This window comes from Dryobates pubescens, chromosome 17 (genome assembly GCF_014839835.1).
Source record: "Dryobates pubescens isolate bDryPub1 chromosome 17, bDryPub1.pri, whole genome shotgun sequence".
Classification (NCBI taxonomy): Eukaryota; Metazoa; Chordata; class Aves; order Piciformes; family Picidae; genus Dryobates; species Dryobates pubescens.
Genome location: NC_071628.1, coordinates 23,338,560 through 23,363,545, shown reverse-complemented (window position 1 = coordinate 23,363,545; position 24,986 = coordinate 23,338,560). Strand labels below are relative to the sequence as shown.

The following is a 24,986-nucleotide window of genomic DNA, read 5'->3' as shown; positions in this document are numbered from 1 at the left end:
AGGGAAGAGGCATCCACAACCTCCCTGGGCAACCTGTTCCAGAGTCTCCCCACCCTTGTACTGAAGAGCTTCCTAAACTCCAGTCTAACCCTGCTCTGCCTCATCTTCAAACCATTCCCCCTTGTCTTGTTTCTAGACACCCTTAGGAAAAGTGCCTTTCCAGCAGTTCTTCAGGTATCAGAAGGCAGCTCTAAGATCCCCCCAGATCCCCCCCAGAGGCTGAACCCCTCCAGCTCCCTCAGCCCATCCTCATAGCAGAGGTGTTCCAGCCCTTGGATCTTCCTTGTGGACCTCGGGCACTGAGTATTAAGTGTTTGGAAGAGATTCTGCTTCAAAATGTTTCCAGTGTGTGGGTCATTGGTGCTCTACCAGCATCTCTTGGGTAACTCAAGCTCTGTTTGGCCAGTCTGTGGAAGCAGTTACAAATGCATGTGCCACAGACTCTTCCAAAAGGACTCTGCTGGAGAGAGTCCAGCTGAAGCCATGAGGATGAGTGGGGGGCTTGAACATCTGTGCTATGAAGAAAGACACAGAGCCCTGGGGCTGCTTAGTCTGGAGAAGTCTGAGAGGGAGTCTGATCAATGTCTATAAATAGCTGAGGGGTGGGGGTCAGGAGGAAGGTGCCAGGCTGTTTGTGGTGATGCCCAGTGACGTGGCAAGGAACAACGGGGGCAAGCAGGGGGTTCCATCTGAACGGGAGGCGAAACTTGTTTGGTGTGAGGCTGCCAGAGCCCTGGAGCAGGCTGCCCAGAGAGGTTGTGCAGTCTCCTCCTCTGGAGACTTTCAAGTCCTGTCTGGATACATTCCTGTGTGACCTGTCCTAGGTGATCCTGCTCTGGCAGGGGGGTTGGATTTGCTGATTTCTAGAAGCCCCTTCCAGCCCAGTAAATGCAGTCAATGGGCTGGTTAGTGTGAGAATGAAGTGCTGAAAGGACTCCAAACGGCACCATGATGCTTTAGGAAGGCTGTTGGAGTACAGCTGACTGGATGGTGGGTTTGGGCTGTCAGTTGCAGTGAAATTTGTTGCCTGTGGAAGGTGGCTGGGGGGGTGCTGAGGCTTTCCTCAAGGGAGGAGGCGACGAAGCCGAGGTGGCGCACACGGTGTTCATTTCCTGCTGTCGCTGTCCGGGTTTCAATGAGCTGATACAGTTGTGTGATCACATACATTGCCTTAAGATGGGTTTGGGGTGGTTTTGTTACCCCTCTTCAGCACAGCTCCCAGAAAGCTGTGATATTTGTAATCATGCCACGTGATTGTTTGCCTGGCCCTGGGAGTGATTGGTGTGGCGCGAGTGGCACCGGCTCGACGCGGCAAAGGTTAAACAGAGCAGAGTCATTATGGAGAGGTTTCTGGGCAGGAGATTCCACCAAATAATCTCCTTCAGCGTCTAATTTTACCTGCTGTGCTTTACCGAGGCTGCAAATAGCTCAGGAGGTGCTTGGGGAATAGGCATTTCAAAGGTGGTGGTGGGGGAGGAAGCTCAGCCCCCGGGGTGTGCCTGGCTGTTTGAATAGGGCACATTAATAGAGGCTGACTCTGTTGTGTGCTCCTGGAACAGCAAGAAGCACAGGGGGCAGGGAGCCAGGGCGGCTCCAGTGGCTGTGCACCCTGAGTGGGGCTCTGAAGGCTGCCTGGAATGTCTGCAGAGGGCTTCAATTTGATTTGCTCTTCTTGCTGTTCCCTGACACTTGAATGATCAATCTTTGTTGCCTTTAATGGCACTTGAAATCGTGTTATGGCTTTTATATTAAGCTGATGCTTTGTCTCCAGTGCCTGAAATCTGATTGCTTCACTCTTTTTTTGTGGAAATGCTTCATTGTCCTTACAAAATGAAGATGTTTTGACTCTATTACCGTGGCAGTTTTGCTTTAAGCCCAGCCTAATCCCCTCGCCAATGCCTACTGGAAGCATCACCGAGGGGTCTGAGGGATTCCTTGTTTTCTTCCCTGTTTTTAACACAGTTAAACTTGTACTGGGTGGCACTTTGGTAAACTCTGCACTCTCCTGCAGGCTTTCTGGAGCAAAATAATCAAAGACACTAAAAACACACCATAAAGTTCAGGTGGCTGAGAATTACATAACCTTGCAAATGGCAGCAGCTTGTCTACAGGGAGAAACTTCTGTGGCTAATGTGACAATGTCTACTAACTTTTTACAGTTCTGGTGACATACATTCATGGAATGGTTTACTTTGGAAGGGACCTTAAAGACCATCTAGTTCTGACCCACTGCCATGGGCAGGGACACCTCCCACTAGCCCAGGTTGCTCAAGTTCTGGCCTGGAACACCTCCAGGGAGGGAGCATCCTCAGCCTCCTTGGGCAACCTGTGCTAGTGTCTCCCCACCCTCACTGGAAAGAATGTCTTCCTCATCTCCACTCTCAGTCTCCCCTCCACAAGCTTAAAGCTGTTCCCTCTCATCCTGTCACTACAAGCCCTTGTCAAAAATCCTTCCTTGGCTTTCTTGTAGGTCCCCTTCAGGTACAGGAAGGTTGCTCTGAGGTCTCCCTGGAGCCTTGTCTTCTCCAGGCTGAACAGCCCCAGTTCTCTCAGCCTGTCCCCATAGGGGAGGTTCTTCAGCCCTGTGATTATCTTTGTGATCTCCTCAGGACCCACTCCAGCAGCTCCAGGTCCTTCTTGTGCTGGGGGCCCCAGCACTGGAGGCAGTGCTGCAGGCAGGGCCTCAGCAGAGCAGAGGGGCAGAATCCCCTCCCTGTGCTGCTGCCCTCCCTGCTCTGGATGGAGCCCAGCACACAGCTGCCTGCTGGGCTGCCAGGGACCATTGCCGAGCACATCTCAATTACTGGTCACTCACCACAGGTCTCCTGTCACACCATGCACGCTTTGCTTCCTTTTCCAGGGGCTGCCCATGGGAAAATGAGCATCATCCTGCACGTGTTGCTTTTAGCTGGGTTACTATGGAGATCAGGAGGCAGGCAGCAGAAGGCACTCTCAGTCATTACAGCCACACTAAAAGCCTGTCTGGTGGCCAGCCTGCCTTGTTGTGTGTCCTGGCTCTCACTGGCAGATCCACCTCAGTTAGCAAGTGCCTCCATTTCTTTCTGCTGTCATCTTTAGCCTTCAGCAGATTACATGGTGCTCAGATTCATGTAATTTACCCCCAGTGCTGGAAGGAGGAATCAAAGAAGCTCTTTTGCATAACAGAAGGAGGTACAAAGCTGCATGTGTGGATGTGTGAAGGTCCAGGCTTGTCTCCCTCATTTATTTTCCTTTAGGCACGGTTTCAGTGCAGCCCTAACGTGCCATTTGCACACACAATGTCTTCAGGGGCATTGGTTTTGTTCACCTAGACAATGTTTGGATAGCTCTTTTGTCTCCGTGGGCTGTCCATGTCCAGCTGCAGACAAAGAGGTTCAGGACCTGGGAGGAACATTGATTTGTTGGATCTGGAGATATCCAGGACCTGCCTGCACGAGTTCCTGTGTGAAGTGCTATAGGTGATCCTGCTTTGGCAGGGGTGGTGGACTGGATGATCTCTCGAGGTCCCTTCCAGCCCCTGACATTCTGTGGTGGTCTTAAATGGTCTTGGAACCTCTTTAGATGATCCCGAGGTGCCGTGATGCCTTGGAGGTGGCAAGGCCCAAGACTTCCAGGTTTGGTTTCTTTGTGCTGACTTCAGCACACTTGTGTGGTTTAAGTCTAATGAATTCACCTGGGCAGAGTACAGGTGAATAAAAGAAAAGAAAGGGGGAGAAGGGGGGAGGATTTTCTTGCTGGAGATGGATTGTGCTTCCTTGTCTTTGATCACCACTAACGCTCCTGCTTTTCCTGTGTGTTCATTTTTGATCTGATCCACGGCGGGAGGCTTCTGCCTTTTCTGGCAGCAGTCACAATAGAGTGCTGTGAAAAGAATCCCAAGATGTGTCTCTAGAGGTCCCTTCCCACCCCACAGACTGTGTGATTCTGTGACTTGCCCATCAGCTGACCCCTCTGTCCTGTTTTGTGCAGCCATGAAAGGCTTCTGCTGCTGGCGGGAGGCAGCCTGGCGATCAGCGAGGTGGCGGAGGAGGACGCTGGGACCTACACCTGCATAGCAGAGAATGGAAATGAGACTATCACAGCTCAGGCAGAGCTTGCAGTTCAAGGTAGGCCAAATACTGAATGATTTGAGAGAACAGATCTCCTGGTGACTTTTTACAGGAGTGTTTTGGGTGGTCAGTGGAAGACCCCATTGGTTTTTGTGCCCACACACATCCCCACACCGCTGCCCCAGCTGTGTTAGCTAACTGCTGCTGCCCTTAGTGGTTGCACCTGATGATCCTAAAGGCCTTTTACAACCAAAACAATTCTCTGATCCTACTGAGGCCTTCCTTGAAAGGGCCTACAGGAAGTATTTTTTTTACTCCCTAAGGCTTTTGTTGTTTCCAAGGAGCTGAGTACTTCCTTGGTATTGCCCTGGTCCCTCCTGTGCCTCACTGTCTCACTCGTTCTTGAAACCTGTTCTTCCCAGAAACAGCACTCAAGGGTTGACAAATTGATTTTGAAAACAGCTTTCTTAAAGACCCTGGGCAAATAAGGTAGCAGCAAGGTTTGCTTCTTCACCTTTCTACTGTGTCCTGAGGAAACCTGTCAGGTGCTTTTTCAATTGATTGGATCTTACTATTGGTTTCAAATTCTCCAGCTACAATATATGGAATATAGAATCATAGAATCAACAAGGCTGGGAAAGACCTCAAAGATCATCAAGTCCAACCTGTCACCCAAGACCTCATGCCTACTAGACCATGGCACCAAGTGCCACATCCAATTCCCTCTTGAACACCTCCAGCCATGGGGACTCCCTGGGCAGCACATCCCAATGGCTAACAGCTTTCTCAGTGAAGAACTTTCTCCTCACCTCCAGCCTAAACCTCCCCTGGCACAGCTTGTGAGAGTGCTTAAGAGCAGCAACAGAAAAGTGATTGTGCCCCTGTGCTTGGCCCTGGTGAGGCCACAATTCTAGGTGCCACAGTAGAGGAAAGGCATTGAAGTGCTGGAGGGTGTCCAGAGGGTGCTGGAGGGTGGCAGCGAGGCTGGTGAGGAGGTCTGGAGAGCAGGGCTGGGGAGGAGCAGCTGAGGGAACTGGGGTTGTTTAGTGTGAAGAAGATAAGCTGAGGGGAGACTGAATTGCTCTCTACAGCTCCCTGAAAGGAGGCTGGTGGGAGGTAGGGTTTGGTCTCTTCACTCTAGTAACAAGTGATAGGACAAGAGGAAATGGCATGGAATTGTGCCAGGGGAGGGTTAGGTTGGAGGTGAGGAAAAACTTGTTTTCTGCAAGAGTGGTCAGGGATTGGAAGAGGCTGCCCAGAGAGCTGGTGGAGTCCCCAGCCCTGGGGGGGTTCAAGAAACCTGTGGCCATGGCACCTGGGGCCATGGTTTAGTGGGCATGGTGGTGTTGGGTTGCTGGTTGGAGTGGATGAGCTTGGAAGGCTTTTCCAGCTGAAACAATTCTTTGATTCCATGATTTTATGTTGTACCTGGAACTTGTGGTGTAGAAGAGCTGGAGAAGATCAGCTGGGTTTGAAAGAGAAATATTAGGAAGGGACAAGTTCTCTGAGGAAGTTGATCATTAAGCTGCTCAGTGCTGAACAGCTGAAGCCTTCCTCTCCAGGGCTGAAGTGAAGGCAGGTTTATATTAGTATCCACAGCACTCCTGCTTCCCCTCAGAGCTGTGCTGAACCATAGCTCTGTCAAAGTGACCAGAAACAAGGCACAGAATTTGTTTCTGAGCATGCTGGGGGCAGATTCTCCTGGGAGTACTCTGGCAGTGCTTGCTTTGTGCTTTGACCTGCTACTTGTAATTTCAAGCTGCCTCCTCCTTTTCCTCCCCTGCTGGCTCAGGACCAGCTTTTTGAGCAGTGCTCCTTTCTGTAGGAGCTGGTGCAGAAACATTTCTGTCTGGCTCAGCTTTTCTTTAGAAGGTGGGCATGAGTATCTGGTGGAGAGCAGGGTAGGGGAAAGGGACCTGGGGGCTCCTGGTGGACAACCTGGGTGACCATGAGCCAGCAATGTGCCCTCATGGCCAAGAAGGCCAACGGCATCCTGAGTGGTATAAGGAAGGCTAACAGGTCCAGAGAGGTTCTCCTGCTCCTCTACTCTGGCCTGGTGAGGCCACATCTGGACATTTGTGTCCAGTTCCAGGCCCCTCTGTTCAAGAAAGACCTCAGGGAATTGCTTGAAAGAGTCCAGTGGAGAGCCACAGTGATGCTGAAGGTAGTGGAACATCTCCCTGTGAGGCCAGGCTGAGGGAGCTGGGGCTTGGAGCAGAGGAGCCTGAGGGCTGCCCTCAGTGCTGGGGAGAAAGATGTGCAGGGCGGTGTCAGGAAGACACAGAGCCAGGCTCTGCCCAAGGAGGTCCAAGGACAGCACAAGGGGCACTGGGGGCAAGCTGGAGCAGAGGAGGTGCCATGGGAGCAGAAGGGAAAATGCTTTCACTGTGAGGGTGCTGGGGCCCTGGAGCAGGCTGCCCAGAGAGGATGTGGAGTCTCCTTCTCTGGACACATTGCAAACTCACCTGGATGCATTCCTGTGTGACCTGCCCTGGGTGATCCTGCTCTGGCAGGGGGGCTGGACTCAGTGATCTCCAGAGGTCCCTTCCACCCCCTACCACTCTGTGAGTGTTTGTGATCCTGTGAAAAACCCCTTCTCTGTGAGGCCTGTTGGCATGCAGAGCAGCTCTGCTTTGACTCAGAGTGTTTTGAAAGCAAACACATTCTGGTCATGCAGGGAGGAAAAATCCAAGCCACATTTGTCTCAGCTCTCTGGGCCACAAGGATAAAACTTGGGTGCTTTGTCTTTTTAAATACTGACATGCTTGATGCTGCACAGCATTTATATGGTGGTGATGTGTTTATGCAACTCACCCTCTGCTGTCTTGACTTCAGTTCCAACCTATATATCTTCCAGAAGTGGCATGAGGCTTGGAGCTTTATGGGCAGTGGCAGAAGTTAATAATACTGCTGCTGTGATGCAGTTAAGCTAAAGCAAGTCACAGGTAGGGCTGGGGTTAAAGCCTTCCTGCAGGCTGGGCAGCCAGGGCACTTGGGGGATGAAAGTGATCACTCTTTGCTCCTTACCTAAACTCACGTAAGGGATTGTTTGCAGTTGATTCTGATGATTTGGAAGGTGGTCCTGGTACAAAAAACCCAACAAAGGAATCAATTTAGTGCCTGGAACTTCAAACATATTTACAATTGTACAGAAGGCATTGAAGCAAGTTGCTTTTCCCTTTTTCTTTCTGAGTTCTAAGCTTCATTCTGCTTTCCCCTGAGACAGCAGTGTGGAGGGCAGTTGTGTGGCTGCAGTGCTGCGGTTTGGTGAGGGCTTGAAGAGTTTGAGGAGCTGGTATCTGAGCACTGAGCCATTTCCTTCCAGCCTAGGAAAGCTGCCATCTCTTCACACCTAGTAACAGCATGCTTTTGTTTAATTTAAGCACCTTCTGTTGGCCTTAAAAATGAGCCTGGCAGAGATCCATACAAGAAATCCATTGCTGGGGTATTGAATTCTCCCCAGTCTCATCTGGGTTTCTGCATCTGTTTCTTGAAGCACCTGGGCTATTGTGGTTGGAGATTTCAGCAGCAGGGTAAAGGCTGTCCTAAGGCAGAGCCAGCCTTTGTTCCCACCTCTTAGCATTTCACTGTGGCAGCGCAGCGAGACCTTTGTAGATCTCTGCCTGGCATTGTTTGACAGTGTTAGGACAGCTGAAGTGAGGTTCCTGTTGATGCCTCTCAGCTGCCATTTCCCTGCAGCGCCAGGCAGGGATTGACTGCAATTTGCAGGTGGTTAGAAACAACTCATTTCATCCAGTCCTAAGCTTCAGTTGTGCACAGAACAATACCTGAAAGGGGCTGCAGAGGGACTGTGCCCAAAGGCCTACAGTGACAGGACGAGGGGCAGTGGTTTGAAATGAGAGCAGAGCAGATTGAGATTGGATGTGAGGAACAAGTTCTGCACCAGGAGGCTGCTGGAACACTGGGATGGGCTGCCCAGGGAGGTAGTTGAGGCCCCATCCCTGGAGATATTCAAGGTCAGGCTCCACAGAGCTCTGAGCAACCTGATTTAGTGGAGGATGTCCCTGCTGACTACAGAGGTATTGGACCTAGATGACCTTTGGAGGTCCCTTCCAGCCCAACCCATTCTATGATTCTAACTGTTCCTATTCCAAGACCAGCCTTCCTGTATCACAGCTTTCCTGTATCCTTTAACAAGGATACAAAACCCTGGAAGCTGATATGGTCTCTCTGCTGTGGTACTGGTGGGAGGCAGCTGCCATGGATCTGCTGTGTTGGGCTGATCATGGATATATTCATTCTTCCAAGATCCAAGGTCAAGACAGGTGATTCTGACCCTTTACTCTGCTCTTGTGAGACCCCACCTCAAATACTGCATCCAGTTCTGGTGTCCCCAGCACAAGAAGGACACAGAGCTGTTGTCATGAGTCCAGAAGAGGCCACAAGAATGGCCCAAGGACTGGAGCACCTCTGCTGTGATGACAGGCTGAGGGAGCTGGGGGTGTTGAGCCTGGAGAAGAGAAGGCTCTGGGGAAGCCTTAGAGCTGTCGTCCATTAGCTGAAGCTGTCCTACAGGAAGGCTGCAGAGGAACTGTTCCTAAGGGCGTCTGGAGCCAGGCCAAGGGGGAATGGTTTGAAGCTGAGGCAGAGCAGGGTTAGACTGGAGCTGAGGAAGAACTTCAGTGTGAGGGTGGTGAGACTCTGGAACAGGTTGCCCAGGCAGGTTGTGGATGCCTCCTCCCTGGGGATGTTCAAGGCCAGATTGGATGAGGCTAGTTGCAGGGGCTCATGGTGGGGAGGTTGGAGTAGGTAATCTCTGAGGTCTCTTCCAACCTGAGCCATTCTTTCACTGATTCTCTCATTCCATGGTGGCAAGGACAAAATGTCTAACCATCAGTAAAGGGCAGGGCACCCTGCAGTGTCTCGTGGTGGAGTGTCTGCTGTGCTCAGATGGCCATGAACAGGGACAGTTTGCTGTGCTGCTTGTGTGCTTGCACAAGGTAAACAGGAGAGAACTGCACAGAGCTTACTTACAACTTCAGGATGAAGTGTGCAAGCTGGAGACTTCATGTACCCATGTGCCACACACTGTATTTGTGCCTAGCCTCCTTAAGAAGTGGTTTGGGTGTGGAAGAGAACGTGAAATGTCCTGAGGGAAGATCAGAAGCTAAGAGCCTCTGAAGTTTGATATCTCTGAATCCCATCCATGTTTGAAGGAAGCTTTAGGGGCAGATATGAAATGGATGAAATGTGTGTTGTACAGTTCTGTACCTACTTGCTTGTGCTTGAGTTAATCTGAGAATCCTAGAATGGGTTGGGTTGGGTTGGAAGGGCCCTTAAAGATCATCCAGTTCCAACCCCCCTGCCATGGGCAGGGACACCTCCTTCTAGACCAGGTTACAGTCTCACAGTATCACTAAGGTTGGAAGAGACCTCGAGGATCATTGAGTTCAACCTGTCCCCACAGACTTCATGACCAGACCATGGCACCAAGTGCCACATCCAATCCCCTCTTGAACACCTCCAGGGATGGGGACTCCACCACCTCCCTGGGCAGCACATCCCAATGACGAACGACTCGCTCGGTGAAGAACTTTCTCCCTACCTCCAGCCTAAACCTCCCCTGGTGCAGCTTGAGACTGTGTCCTCTTGTTCTGGTGCTGGGTGCCTGGGAGAAGAGACCAACCCCCTCCTGGCTACAACCACCTTTCAGGTAGTTGCAGAGAGCAAGAAGGTCTCCCCTGAGCCTCCTCTTCTGCAGGCTAAGCAAGCCCAGCTCCCTCAGCCTCTCCTGCCAGGGCTGTGCTCCAGACCCCTCCCCAGCCTCCTTGCCCTTCTCTGGACACCTTCAAGTCTCTCAATGGCCTTCTGAAACTGAGGTCCAGCAAGCAAAGCCACACTGCAGCAGCCTGGTGGCAGCTGCCCTGGTGTCTCCTTGCTGTTGGGGAGCTGGACACAGGACTCAAGGTGTGGCCTGACCAATGCAGAGTACAGGGGCACAATGACCTCCCTGCTTCTGCTGTCCACACTATTCCTGATGCAGGCCAGGATGCCATTGGCTTTCTTGGCCCCCTGGGCACACTGCTGGCTCATGTTTAGGTGGCTGTCAATCAGCACCCCCAGGTCCCTCTCTGTTTGGTAGCTCTCAGCCACTCTGACCCCAGCCTGTAGCTCTGCTCAAGGCCTCTTCACAACTGCTCAGGGCAACCTTTTTCCCTCATGGGGAATAATTTCTCCCTAATGCCTCAGCTTGGGTATCTAAAGCATGTGTCATGATGGTCTGAGTGCAAGCTCCTGGAAGGTTCCTTTGCCAGGGTAAGTTTCTTCCCATGAAGGGAGGCAATAATTTGGTGTCTGAAAGTCTTTGGTACAAAGTCAGAGCTCCATGAGCTGTGCTGTCAGTGTTCCCCTTGCTGTCAGCAGGAGGGATGGGGCTGGGTACCAGCCCTGTTTCCAACACATGGAATGAATTGAGAGCAGTGGAAAAATTGGTTTGCTCTCAGCAGCACCACCAGAACCTGCAGTAGTTGTGTGAGATAAGAGTGGAAAGCTGGGGGAGCAAGCAGTAAATGCATGAAAATGCAGTCAGCTGGCTTCTGTTTAGACTAAAACCTGTGGCCTGGAAGAGCTGTAGTGACAGTTAAATACTGAGAAGGTTACAAGTTCATTCTTCATCTGGGAAATGCTCAGGATTTATCACTGTGCCCAGTGCCCCTGGGCTCTGTGCAGATGCTGTCAGGCAGGATAGATCTGTGCCTGAGCTTCCTGTCGCCTGGCTTGGTGCTCAGGTTGTGGATGATGTGTTTGGAGGGAGGCTTCTCTTCCTGCTGAAATATTTACTGCAGTTCAGACTGAACCAGAAAATAATAAACCAAAAGAATTTCCCCTCCTTCATTTTCCTTCTGAATTGATATGGCAGATCTGAAGGCTGCCAAGGAAATGAATCACAGCTGGGCCTTGGGGCCGGTGCTCTTTAGTATCTCTATCAATGATCTAGACCAGGGGATCAAGACACCTGCAGTAGCTTTGAGGATGGCAGTGAGATGTGTGGGAGTGATGATCTGCTGGAGGTTAAGCAGGCTCTCCAGAGGGGTCTTGCAAGGCTGGATCAATGGGCCAAGGCCAGAGGGATGAGGATCAGCAAGGGCCAAGGGCATTGGGTCCAGCACTTGTGTTACAACAACCCCATGAGTACTTCAGGCTTGAGCCAGAGTGGCTGGAAACTGCCCAGTGGAAAAGGACCAGGGGGGAATTGATTGACAGCTGGCTGAACATGAGCCAGGGTATGCCCAGGTGGCCAGGAAGGCCAAAGGTATCCTGGCCTGGATCAGCAATGGTGTGGCCAGCGGGACCAAGGCAGGGATTTGCCTACTGAACTCAGCATTGGTGAATTCTTGAGTCCTAGGTTCGGTTTTGGGTCCTTCACTCCAAGAAGGATGTTGAGGTGTTGGAGCAGGTCCAGAGAAGGGCAGTTAAGCTAGGGAAAGGTCTGGAGAACAGGGCTGGGGAGGAGCAGCTGAGGGAGAAGGGGGTGTTTAGTCTGGAGAAGAGGAGGCTGAGGGGAGACCTTCTGGCTGTCTACACATCCCTTGAAGGAGGTTGGAGCCAGGTGGGTTTTGGTCTCTTCTCACAGGTAACAAGTGATGGAATGAGAGGCAACAGGTTCAGGTTGCACTTGGGGAGGTTTAGGTTGGACACGAGGAACAATTTCTGCAGAAAAGGTTGTCAAGGCCTGGAACAGGCTGCCCAGGGCAGTGGTGCTGTCACCATCCCTGGAAGCATTAAAAAGCCATGTGGGTGTGATGCTTAGGAACATGGTTTAGTGGTGACCTGGCAGTGTTGGGTTAACAGCTGGACTCAATTAATTCTCTTGGAGGTCATTTCTAACCTTAATGTTTCTGTGATTCCCTGGTAGGTGTGAGAAGAGTCAGGATTCAGACTGGATGTTAGGAAGAAGTTCTTCCCCAGGAGGGTGGTAAGACACTGGGAGGTGATAGAAGCCTGCTGCCTGGAGGTGTTTGCAGCCAGGCTGGAGGTGGCTGTGAGCAACCTGCTGTAGTGTGAGGTGTCCCTGGCCATGGCAGGGGCTTGGAGCTGGCTGAGCCCTGAGCTCCCTTCCAACCCTGTGATTTCTCTTTTTCTGTTGTTATCTGTGCTATTCCCTTCTAGGGTCTGGGAAGTGAGTGAGGTTTGGTGTACCTAGAGGAGTAAAGAAACTTAGTTTGCAGAGAGTGTTTGTAGGTCTGACTTTCTGAGAAGCCGTCTGTGACCTTGTCTTGCACAGAGATCAGTCTTAGGTTTATAACCATAAACCAGCTTGAGATTAACTTGTTGAGATTTCCATGCAGTCACAGAATGGTTTGGATTGGAAGGGAGCTTACAGGTTTTCCAGTTCCAATTTGCTGCCATGGGCAGGGATGTTTCCTTTTAGGCTGGCTGCTCAAGGCCCCAGCCAACCTGGCTTGGAGCACTTCCAGGCTTGGAGCCTCCACAGCTTCTCAAGGAAACTTGTTTCAACCATGGGGAGGAATTTCTTCCTAGTGTCTAATCTGGGCTGCACAGAAATCACAGAAACATTCAGGTTGGAAAAGACCCTTGGGATCACCAAGTCCAACCTATAACCCTGCTCTACAAGGTTCACCCTTAAAGCATAGCCCCAAGCACCACATCCCAACCACCTCTAAACATCTCCAGGCTTGGTGACTCCACCACCTCCTTAGGCAAAAGGATGCATCATCATGGTCTCAGACCAAGCACCTTTGCCAGGGGAGATTCCTTCCCATGAAGAGGGGCAATAATTTGGTGCTCAAGCATAGAATCAAAGGTTGGAAAAGACCTCAGAGCTCATCAAGTCCAAGCTGGCACCCAACACCTCCTGACAACCAAACCATGGCTCCAAGGGCCACATCCAGTCCCCTCTGCAACACCTCCAGGCATGGGGACTCCACCACCTCCCTGGGCAGCACAGCCCAAGGGCCAATTCCGCTTACTGGCAAGAACTTTCTCCTCCCCTCCAGCCTAAACCTCCCCTGGCACAGCTTGAGACTGTGTCCTCTTGTTCTGGGGCTGCTTGCCTGGGAGAAGAGCCCAAGCCCCAGCTGGCTCCAACCTCCCTGCAGGGAGTTGCAGAGAGCAAGAAGGTCTCCCCTGAGCCTCCTCTCCTGCAGGCTAAGCAAGCCCAGCTCCCTCAGCCTCTCCTGCCAGGGCTGTGCTCCAGACCCCTCCCCAGCCTCCTTGCCCTTCTCTGGACACCTTCAAGTCTCTCAATGGCCTTCTGAAACTGAGGTCCAGCAAGCAAAGCCACACTGCAGCAGCCTGGTGGCAGCTTCCCTGTTGTCTCCTTGCTGTTGGGGAGCTTGGCCCTGTCCATGCTGGCTTCCAAGCAAAACAGCTATGGAAGGCAGAGCCTTAATGTAAAGAGTCTTAGCTTTGCCTGCCAGAAGCACATCTGAGATCTTCATCTGTGCAGGGACTTTGCTTTGTGAAGAACCTGTAGGTGGCTGAGGAGCACATTAAGCCTTGTAGTGACAGAGGAGTATGTCTGGGTAGCTCTCAGGTTTGCATTAAGCTTTGGTTAGGATTGGAACAATTTTAGGGAAGCAAGGTGACCCGACGCTGACGATGGCTGAAGCCTGTCTGGCACTGCCTGGGCTATTGATCCCCCTTTCTCATTAAGCTCAGTGCTGCATACTGATAATTGGCAGCACTTAATTACAGAGTGGGAGGGTACTGCACTGAAGCTGGTGCTGTGAAGGGCTTGGATTCAGGACAAAGTGCTGGGTTTCTGCTTATCTGCTTGGGGGAAGCTTCTAATAGGTGAAAGAATGCTCCAGCTTCCTCCAGGTTGTTTCTTTTCCCTGAAACTGTGGTGGAGCAGGCTGCTGAGAGAGGTTGTGGAGCCTCCTTCTCTGGAGGCTTTCAAGACCTGTCTGGATATGTTCCTGTGTGGCCTGCCCTAGGTGGTCCTGCTCTGGCTCAATGATCTCTGGAGGTCTCTTCCTTCCAACTCCTACCATTCTGTGGTTAATGAAGTTTGTTCCATAGTGGTACAAAAGAAATGCAGGAAGCCAGAGATCCTTGGTGTGGGGAAGGTTGGGAAGTTGAACTCCCTGGAGTCTTGGTCAGCACCACTGCATCCTCTGGACAGCCTCTCTGCTCGTCCTTGCTGCTCTTCGTTGTGGTTGTTGTGGAGTGTTAGGGAGTTGGGCAGTGCATCTGTGAACTCAGCCAGCTAGGAACAGAGATGATGCCAGAGGAATTTTTGCCTTTGTGTTCAAGGCTCAAAGCCAGCTGCAAGGTCCTGCACCTGGGTCAGGGCAGTCCCAGGCACAAAGCCAGGCTGGGAGGAGAATGCATGGAGAGCAGTGCTGAGGAGAAGGACTTGGGGGTGCTGGGTGCTGAGAAGCTCAGCATGAGCCAGCAAAGTGCACTCCCGGCCCACAGCCAGCCCTGTCCTGAGCTGATCCCCAGCAGGGACCCCTACAGTGCTGGGGTCAGCTCTGGAGTCCTCAGCACAGCAGAGGTATGGGGGCCAGAGAAGGCCATGAAGATGATCAGAGGCTGGAGCCTCTGTCCTGTGTAGACAGGCTGAGAGAGTTGGGACTGCTCAGCCTGGAGAAGAGAAGGCTCCAGGGAGACCTTAGAGCTTTCAATATCTGAAAGGGACCTACAGGAAGGCTGGGGAGGGACTGTTCAAAAGTGTTTCAAGGAGCCTACAAGAGAGCTGGGGAAGGACTTTTGACAAAGGTATGGAATGACGGGATGAGAGGAGAGGGCTTCAAAATGGAAGACGTTTGGGTTTAGTTCAGGCCTTAGAAGGAAAGTCTTCCCCGTGGGGGTGGTGAGGCACTGGAATGGGCTGCCCAGAGAAATTGTGGAGGCTTCAAGAGCTTTGAAAGCCAGGCTGAATGGGGCCTTGAGCAGCCTGCTCTAGCAGGTGGTGTCCCTGCCCTGGCAGGGGTTTGGAACTGGTTGATCTAAAAGGTCCCTTCCAACCCAAAGCACTCTGTGATAATGAGTAACTCACAATTAACTGCTGAGGAGCACAGATGGAACGGGGAGAGAGGAGGTGACAGCATTAGTTGAAGCTGACATCTCTCAGGTCTTAGCTGGAGCCCCAAGATGCACATCTGCATGGAATGTCTGACTGGTGATAGGAAATGGAACCTTCCACAGGAGTAAGCCCTCCTTTGCATCTTGGTACTTTGCACTTCAGTGAGGTTTAAAGGTACTGTGATCTGCTTCTTGTTGCCCACCTCTGTTATGCAGAACTTGGGCTCAGGAGAACCTCTGACAGCCTCTGGTTGTGGCTGCTCAGTCTCGAAATCTTGCTCTGGAGGTGCAAATCTCATGAGCAAATCTTGCTCATGAGGCTGCTGGAACACTGCAACAGGCTGCCCAGGGAGGTGGTTGAGGTCCCATCCCTAGAGACATTCAAGGTGAAGCTCAACAGGGCTCTGGGCAACCTGATGTAGTTGAGGATGTCCCTGCTGAGTGCAGGGCAGGGTTGGGCTAGATGCCCTTTAGAGGACCTTCCAACCCAAACCATTCTGTGGTTCTCAGAGCAGGAGGGGAGGTTCTCACTGGGCTCCAGAAGAAAATCTTACCCCATGAGAACAGTCAGACATTGGAATCCTCTCCCAAGGGAGGCAGTGGATGCTCCTACACTGGTTGGTTTAAGAGTCATCTTGACAGGGTGCTGGGCCAGCTCATTTCAACTGCACCATGACCTGGACCAGATGACCCTTGAGGTCCCTTGCAGCCCTAGCGCTCTGTGATGCTGACTTGTCCAGCTCTGGCCGTGCTTCAGGAGCACAGGACAACAAAGCTTCTTGAAGGGGGCTTGGAACGATTCTTTGGGCACAAAACTTTTGTTTCCTGTGATCAGATTTGCAGAACCTGTGCCTGAGCTGTGCTGGCAGTTGGAGAAAGGGTCCCCTTGGAGCATGCAACTGTTTGAAATGCACTGGCAGTGTTCCAGAGCCGTGGAGACAGAGCGCAGGCAGCAGGAGCGTGGAGCAGCCGGCACCAGCGCTGATCTCTGCCCTGCTGCTTCCTCTCGTTTGGCACCCTTCAAAGGGGGCAAACACTCCCTGGAGCTCAGGGCTGGGATGGGTTTCTGCCCTTACTTGGGGTCAGGGTTGAGCAGAGACAGCTGTCGGTGGTGCCTTGTGCCCTGCATGTGAGCGGAGGCTAACTGCTGAGGGCAGGGCACGTACGGGAGGGTCATCGGAACCTGATAGTGGTGACAGGGGTCAGGAGTGTGCCTTGGAGAGCTGCAGCCCCTCTGGTAGGAACCATCCACAGGTCGGAGAGGTGAAGTGGAGGCTTCACAGGCCAGGTAGTTATTACAGGAACAGCTGGTTTTCGGCTTCAGCTGTGCTGCAGAGGTGTGAGTGTGGTCTGATCAGCTGTCAGAGCATGATACCCACCCACTGGCAGACCAGCATGAGGAACTGGAAATGGGAGGACCACCTCTCTGAAGCTTCTGGCACAGGATGTGCAAGGCCTGGAATCAATCCCATTCTTTGATCATGGGAATGGCCTGCCCCTCCTGCACCCAGAAACATCATTTTGCAGCAGGTGCTCTTCCCTGCAGGGCTGACTTCCTCCTAACTGTCAGCAAGAACCATGCATCCATGGCAGGTCTGCAGGGGTGGACACCATGCTGGGGAGGAGCTTGCTGGAGCAAGGCAGCAGTGAGAGTGGGGCAGTGCAGGTGGTCTGTAGAGAACAGTGGTGTTGCAGGGTAGGCTTTTGCTCTTTGAAGAGCATCTTTCCTGAGTAGCTGATAACCATTAATCATGAGGTTTCTTAAACAAAGCATTGGGAATTCCCTAGCCAACTTACTGGATTCATAGAATGGGTTGGGTTGGAAGGGATCTTCAAGATCATCCAGTGCCAGCCCCCTGCCATGGGCAGGAACACCTCCCAGCAGCCCAGGTTGCTCAAGGCCTCATCCAGCCTGGCCTTCAACACCTCCAGGGAGGGAGCATCCCTGGGCAACCTGTGCCAGTGTCTCCCCACACCCCTGTCAAGAATTTCTTCCTCATCTCCATTCTCAATCTCCCCTCTCCCAGCTCAAAGCCATTCAGCTTTAGGGAATTACTTTCTGTTCTTGCTTTTGTAGATGGTTTCTGCTGTAGGTGTTGTGTAGATCCTCCTGGTGCCAAAACAAACCCCAAAACGAGCCCAAAATGGTTAAGCAGTGAGGAGGACAAAGCTGAGATCCTTTTGGCCAAGTGCCCACAGCCGAATTGCACAGGGCAAGGGCAGCGCCTCCGGAGCTGCACAGGCAGGGAGGGTGGGCATCGAAAACACAACCACCAGCAACAAAACCCCTTGGTGATTTATTTATGTCTCTCTCTCAAGTACCATTAAGAAAGACAAAACCAAACTGTCAGGAACCCAGACAGTCCACACAAATGCTTTTCCTTGTAAATGTTCTTGAGTAATCCCCGGGGAGAGGGAAAATGTTGCTAAATTAAGCAGCAGCGTCTTAAATATCTGCGGTCTAGAAACTGATCCTGAACTGAGGGAATTGTAAAAGCTGCCTGCTCTTGCAGCTTGGGTTTCTAATAAATTAAGCTCTTATTAACGAGGCTCTGAACCAGCTGCTGCTTCGTGGCAAGAGAGATTGGTGGTGGTGGTGGTGGTTGTTTTTCTTTCTCCCACAAAATGGCTTTTAGAACAGGAGCAAAGGGGCTGCCATCAGTACCTTTTTGGCCTAGCTGCAGGAAATGGAGCTTTCTAGCTAAATTTCTTGTTCTGATGTATTTGTCCAGGCTCCTAAAAATGCCTAGAAATTCTACAGCTGGGAGCAGGATTCACCTGGCACAGGATTCACCACCGCTGTGGTTCTGAACTGTGTTACGGGGTGGCAAAGGAGGGGAGGTTTAGGCCGGGTGTGATGAATAAATGCTTTCCAGTGAGGGTGGGGAGACACTGGAACAGGTTGCCCAGGGAGGTTGTGGCTGACTCCTGCCTGGAGGTGTTAAGGCCAGGTTGGATGAGGCCTTGAATAACCTGTGCTGGTGGGAGGTGTCCCTGCCTGTGGCAGCGGGGTTGGATCTGGATGGTTTTTGAGGTCACTTCCAACCCAACCCAACCCAACCCAACCCAACCCAACCCAACCCAACCCAACCCAACCCAACGTTGTATGATGTCTGTGAGAAAGAGAAGTATGCTGCTGTGCTTCCTTTGGATTGCTTGGAACAAAATCTCATGAAGTTTATCATATCATAGAACTGCTTGGGTTGGAAAAGCCCTCTAAGAACATCCAATCCCACTGTCAACCCAACGCCACCATGGCCACTGAACCCTGGCCCCAGGTGCCATGGCCACCCTTCTCTTGAACACCTCTGGGGCTGGGGACTCCACCTCCTCCCTGGGCAGCCTCTTCCAATCCCTGACCACTCCTGCAGCACAGAAATTTGTCCTCATCTCCAACCCTAACCATTTCAGGCCATTTCCCCTCGTTCTGTCAGCTGACAGAATGATGCCTGCCATGCATCGCTGCACGTGAAGCCATGGGAAGCACACCCTGAAGACCTCTGTGAGTTAGGCAGGAGGAATCATTAATACTCTGTGGAAAGTTTATCCTCTGCACTACTGAGCTGGTGTTCCAAAAGCCACCTGGTTTTCACCCAGTGATGTAGGAAGAGGGAACCAAGAGCAGTTACCGCCTGGTTCGCTGTGTCATTGCTAAGGGTTGAAGGATGTAGTACACCTAAACTAGAGACAGGCTGCAGGTTTTCCTGGTACTGGTTTTACTCTCTGTCAAATAGAGCTTCATGGATACATAAAATGGGTTGGGTTGGAAGGGATCTTAAAGATCATCTAGTCCCAACCCCATTGCCTTGGGATGCAATGCTACCAGCAAGCTTCCTGAGGGTGTCTCGATCCCAGTGTCCATGTTGCTGACAAAGATGTTAAACATCACTGCTCCCAGTGCTGACCCCAGAGGGACCCTGCTCACCTCAGCTCTCTACTTGGACATTGAGCCCGTGACCCCAGCTCTCTAGAGTGTAGCCATCCAGCCAGTTCCTTATGCAGCCAGTGGCCACAACTCCAGTCCAGGCTTTTCCAGCCTGATGACCAGGTTGTCATGCAGGATGGTGTCAGTGCTTTACACAAGGCCAGGTGGGTCACAGCAGTTGTTCTTCCCTTCTGTACTGCTGTTGTAACTCCATGGCAGGAAGACACCAAGTTCCTTGGGGAGGATTGGCCCTCGCTGAAGCCATGCTGGCTGCCACCAATCACCTCTTCATTTTCTGTAGGCCTTAGCAAGGCCTTCAGGAGGATCTGCTCTCTACAGCTCCCTGAAGGGAGGTTGCAGCCAGCTGGGGGTTGGTCTCTTCTCCCAGGCAGGCAACCAGCACCAGAACAAGAGGACACAGTCTCAAGCTGTGCCAAGGAAAGTTTAGGCTGGAGGTGAGGAAAAAGAGGAATTGGCCCTTGGGATGTGCTGCCCAGGGAGGTGGTGGAGTCCCCATGCCTGGAAGTGTTCCAAAAAGGGATTGGATGTGGCACTTGGAGCCATGGATTAGTTAGTCAGGAGGTGTTGGGTGCTAGGTTGGACTTGATGAGCTCTGAGGTCCTTTCCAACCGTACTGATTGTATGATCTTGCCAGGCACAGAGGTAAGACTGACTGCCCTTGAATTTCCAGGGTCTTTCTGTTTTTCCCCTGTTGAAGACAGGGTGATGCTTCCCCTTTTGCAGTCAGCAGGGACTTCTCCAGCTTGCCATGGTGTTGTGAACACGATGGCAGACAGCATTTCCATGAAAGCAGAAAAGCTGGAGGGAGGACTCAGTAGTCATTTGAAAGCTGCATATGCCAAAGACATCCAAGAACTGTGAAGGTGTGAAGTGAGGAGCTCATTAAAATGCCTCCTTCCTCTAGGTGAGAACTCTTTTTATAGCAGTTGTGCCCTACATGGCAAGGATTTTTCTCTGCATATCAAGGTCATCCTTCTGTGTTTAATTGGTTGAATTAAACTTTCGGTTTGATTCCTGAATTTAGGAGTTTTAAGGTGTTTATTTTTTGTGGTAAACTTCCCCCCCTTCCATTTCATAGAATCATAGAATCAGTAAGGTTGGAAAAGACCTCAGAGCTCATCAAGTCCAAGCTGGCACCCAACACCTCCTGACAACTAAGCCATGGCTCCAAGGGCCACATCCAGTCCCCTCTGCAACACCTCCAGGCATGGGGACTCCACCACCTCCCTGGGCAGCACATCCCAAGGGCCAATTCCTCTCTCAGTGAAGAACTTTCTCCTCACCTCCAGCCTAAACCTCCCCTGGCACAGCTGCAGACTGTGTCCTCTTGTTCTGGGGCTGCTTGCCTGCCTGGCAGAAGAGCCCAAGCCCCAGCTGGCTCCAACCTCCCTGCAGGGAGTTGCAGAGAGCAAGAAGGTCTCCCCTGAGCCTCCTCTTCTGCAGGCTAAGCAAGCCCAGCTCCCTCAGCCTCTCCTGCCAGGGCTGTGCTCCAGACCCCTCCCCAGCTTTGTTGGACTTCCCTGGACACCTTCCAGCATCTCAACATCTTTCCTAACCTGAGGAGCCCAGAGCTGGACACAGGACTCAAGGTGTGGCCTAAGCAGTGCTGAGCCCAGGGCACAATGACCTCCCTGCTGCTGCTGGCCACACTCTTCCTGCTGCAGGCCAGGATGCCCTTGGCCACCAAGAGGCTTCTGTGTTATTTTTGCACCACCACATCTCCTGAAGGAATCTGGGGGATGCTGTTGGAATGGAAATGCCTGAGCACCACCAGGCATTACTGAAGAGCCCATACCATAAAGCACACATCTGCTGTCTTCCAAGTTAAATGTCTGTGACAGTGAAGCTGACTCTTATACCACCAGATGATTTATTTCTCCAGTGGGAGCTAGATCAGTGCAGTTCCTCCATGTCTTATTAGCCAAACTCTAGTCCTTGGCAGGGAAGTTTCTGCCAAAGTTAGCATGATGAAACAGTTCAGAGCTTAGCTGGGCGTGGGCAGGCTGTTATCTGTGGTGCCTTATTCCCTCTGCAGTATTGCAGTTAATTAGTTTGGCTTCTTGAGGGGAATGATGGAGGGAGAGAAACACTGAATCTGGGTACCAAGAAGTTTGGATTCCTCAAGTTAACACAGTTTCTTTGGTCATGGTGGCCATGGAAGTGAAACAGCATTCTGTAGTAGATGTGAAGACCTCAGAGGGGCAGCTGTTGTCTGCAGCACACAGGTGTTGAGCTGCTCTCCAGTCCTGCTTCCCAGGCTCTCCATTCAGAAAGCTGCTGGAGGGAGGGAAGCCTGTAAGAAAATGTGACCAGGACCCAAGATGCTAGGCAGAAGGAATCCAGACTCACAGCAAGCTAATTAATCATAGATTCATAGAATGGGTTGGGTTGGAAGGGACCTTAAAGATCATCCAGTTCCAAGCCCCCTGCCCTGGGGGCAGGGGGAGCAGCCCAGGCTGCTCAAGGCCTCATCCAGCCTGGCCTTCAACACCTCCAAGGAGGAGGCAGCCACAGCCTCCCTGGGCAGCCTGTGCCAGAGTCTCCCCAGCCTCACTGCCAAGAATTTCTCCCTAATCTCCAGTCTCAATCTCCTCTCTTCCAGCACAAAGTCATTGCCCCTCATCCTGTCACTGTAAACTCTTGTCAAACCCTGGGCCGCAGCCTCCCTGGGTAAGCTGTGCGGCACTTGGGGTCACACTTCCACCATTCCTCTCCTCTTTGGGCACCTCTTTCTGTAGGTTTTCCAATACATGGACAGTTATTAACTCTGTTTACTGACAGCATCAGCACTAACACAGCTCTGACTGATGCCATTCCTCTCTAGCACATTGCTGGCACATTTCTAGCTGGGGGTGTGTTGGGTTACTCCCATCCTGGAAACAGGGCAGGGGTTACCCATCGCAGGAGGGGTCTGGAGAACAGGTCTGGAGAGGAGCAGCTGAGGGAAATGGGGTTGTTCAGCCTGGAGAAGAGGAGGCTGAGGGGAGACCTCAGTGCTGTCTACAACTCCCTGAAAGGAGGTTGGAGTGAGGTGGGGGTTGGGCTCTTCTCGCTAGTCTCAGGTGATAGAAAGAGAGGAAATGGCCTGAAACTGTGCCAGGGGAGGGTCAGGTTGGAGAGGAGGGAAAATGTCTTTGCTGCAAGAGTGGTCAGGGATTGGCAGAAGCTGCCCAGGGGGGTGGTGGAGTCCCCAGCCCTGGAGGTGTTCCAGAAAGGTGTGGCCATGGCCTTGGGGCCGTGGTTTGATGGCCATGATGGGGTTGGGTTGCCGGTTGGACTGGATGATCTTGGAGGCCTTTTCCAACCCAAACAATAGCATGGTCATGTGAAATGCCTGTGGTTTAGGAAGGTGGTTCTAGTGCAGAGGTGAACACCAGAGTGCATGAGCAGTATCCTGTTTGTTCCATTCTCTTTGATGCAGTGAAAGAATGTAAGGCCCAGCTCATACTCCTTTAAATAATGAGGTGGAAGTCTTCTGGACAGCAGTCCAGGGATTTTCACAAAGTGGGAGGGGAAAATATCCACTGGAGGCTTTGTGAAGATGAAAAAGGAGCCTTTGTCACCTAAGATCAGGCTTCTGAGGCTTCCTGAGCTGGGCACTGCCTGTAGATCTCCTTCCAGTCACACACTTAATCTGAACCATGCATGGTTATTGCTCTGCTGATTTGCTTAAATCATCATTAGTGTGATTAACCATTATAGGAGTAGTGTTAGGAGTTGCTAATCTCTCTGCTACTGTTGATTATCACTGTAGTACTGTAGGCATAAACTTGGAGGATTACAAGCAAGAGAGCTGAGGATTTAAGCAATTAACCTATTAACTTGTGTAAGATTCAGCTGGATTGCAAGGAAAGGCCACAGAATACATGGAACAAAGCTCTGATGAAGCCTCCTAAGTGCTTTCCAGGGACTGTTTTCTTTGCATTACTGTCAGTAACTCCATGAAAGGAGCCTGGAGCCAGGTGGGGGTTGGTCTCATGTCCCTCTCAGGTCTGATACAATCACAGAATGCAGAGGCTGGAAGGGACCTCTGGAGATCATTGAGTCCAAGCCCCCTGCCAAAGCAGGATCATTTAGGTCACACAGGAACGCATCCAGACAGGTCTTGAAAGGCTCCAGAGGAGGAGACTCCACAACCTCTCTGGGCAGCCTGCTCCAGGGCCCAGCACCTTCACAGTAAACAAGTTTCTCCTCAGGCTGAGGTGGAACTTGCTGGGTTCCAGCTACCTGAGGTATTCTCCTCTTTGCTTGGGTGAAGAGGAATGTGGCTGACATGGGAGCAGGAGAAGGGAAGGTAAGCCCTGAGCAGCCCATGGGATGGACAGAAATGGGCAGGTGCCAGGGCTCTGGGTGCTGATGAAGCAGCTGCTGTTGGGGCTGGAGGATGGCCATGTGCTGTAAGCCATCATGTTTTAACAGCAGCACTGCAGACAGTGGTGTGTGACAGGTTGCTTTTATTAAATGATCATAATAATGAGAGCAGCCCTGCAGAAAAAGGCTTTGGGAGTGCTGGTGGCTGAGAAGCTGGGCAGGAGCCAACAATGGACACTTGCAGAGGGCCAGTGGCAGCCTGGGCTGCATCAAAAGCAGCATGGCCAGAGATGGAGGGAGGGGATCCTGCCCCTCTGCTCTGCTGAGACCTCACTTGGAGATAGTGTGTCCAACTCTGCTGTCCCCAGCACAAGAGAGACAAGGACCTGATGGAGCAGGGGCACAGGAGGACCATGAAGATGACCAGAGAGATGGAAGACCTCTCCTGCAGGGACAGGCTGAGGGAGCTGGGGCTGTTCAGCCTGGGGAAGAGAAGACTTAGAGGAGACCTTAGAGCAGCATTTCTGTGTTTGAAGGGGACCTACAGGAAGGCTGGGGAGGGACTGTTCAGATGGGCCTGTGGTGGTAGGACAAGGGGCAATGGTTTGAAACCGGAGCAGGGGAGATTTAGGTTGGCCATCAGGAGGAAGTTGTGCACAGTGAGAGTGGTGGCATGCTGGAGCAGGTCCCCCCGGGACCTGCTCGGGGCCCTGTCCCTGCAGGCATTCAGTGTGAGACTCAGCATGGCCCTGGGCAGCCTGCTGTGGTTGGAGGTGTCCCTGCTGAGTGCAGGGGGGTTGGACAAGATGGCTTTGGAGGGTCCCTCCCAACCCAGTGCAATCCATGACTCACTTTTGTGAGCAAAGCGAATGCAGAAACGCAGCAGAAGCTGTGCTAGGCCCGGCAGGAGGCTCCTGGTTTCCATATCCTGTTCCAAATGGTGTCCCAGAGCAGATGGCTGGGGGAATTTCAGTGCAAGGCAAGAACAGTTGTTGCTTCCCTTGAGTAATGTCTCAGTCTCCAGCCACTTGCAGACTGGGGATTTTCCCCATGCAGTTTCTCCATTGTTTAGCAATCCTCAATAGGTTTCTTTTCCATTAATCTGTCTCCTGCTGCTGTTCCCCTTCCCCCCATGGCAGCACCTTGCACTCCCAGCATCCCCTGGCACTGGGGGTTTGGTTTGCACCCAGTCTCTCTTAGCCTTCTTAGCCTCTCTTAGCAGCAAGAGAAGCAGAGCCAGCAGTTTGAGGGAGGGGATTCTGCCCCTCTGCTCCACTCTGCTGAGACCACAGCTGCAGCTCTGGGGCCAGCTCTGGAGCCTCTGTGCCAGGAAGGCTCTGGAGGGGCTGGAAGGTGTCCAGAGAAGGGCCAGGAGGAGGAGCAGAGGGCTGGAGCTGCTCTGCTGTGAGCACAGCCTGAGGGAGTTGGGGTTGTGCAGGCTGGAGAGGAGAAGGCTCCCAGGAGACCTTCTGGTGGCCTTCCAGGATCTGCAGGGGGCTGCAAGAAAGCTGGGGAGAGACTTTGGAGGGTGTCAGGGAGGGATAGGACTGGGAGGGATGGAGCAAAACCAGAAGTGGGGAGATTGAGATTAGCTGTGAGGAAGAAGTTGTTGCCCAGGAGGGTGGTGAGAGCCTGGCACAGGCTGCCCAGGGAGGTGGTGGAAGCCT

The 24,986-nt window shown here is 52.2% G+C and overlaps 1 protein-coding gene across 1 annotated transcript in view; it reads left to right on the top strand.

The window, feature by feature from the left end:
- NEO1 (neogenin 1) overlaps positions 1-24,986 on the top strand; it is a 326,802-nt gene that overhangs the window by 152,643 nt on the left and 149,173 nt on the right. The window contains exon 5 of the mRNA XM_054168810.1: positions 3,970-4,106. Within this exon, the coding sequence (XP_054024785.1) occupies positions 3,970-4,106 (137 nt within the window). The remainder of the gene's footprint in view (positions 1-3,969; positions 4,107-24,986) is intronic.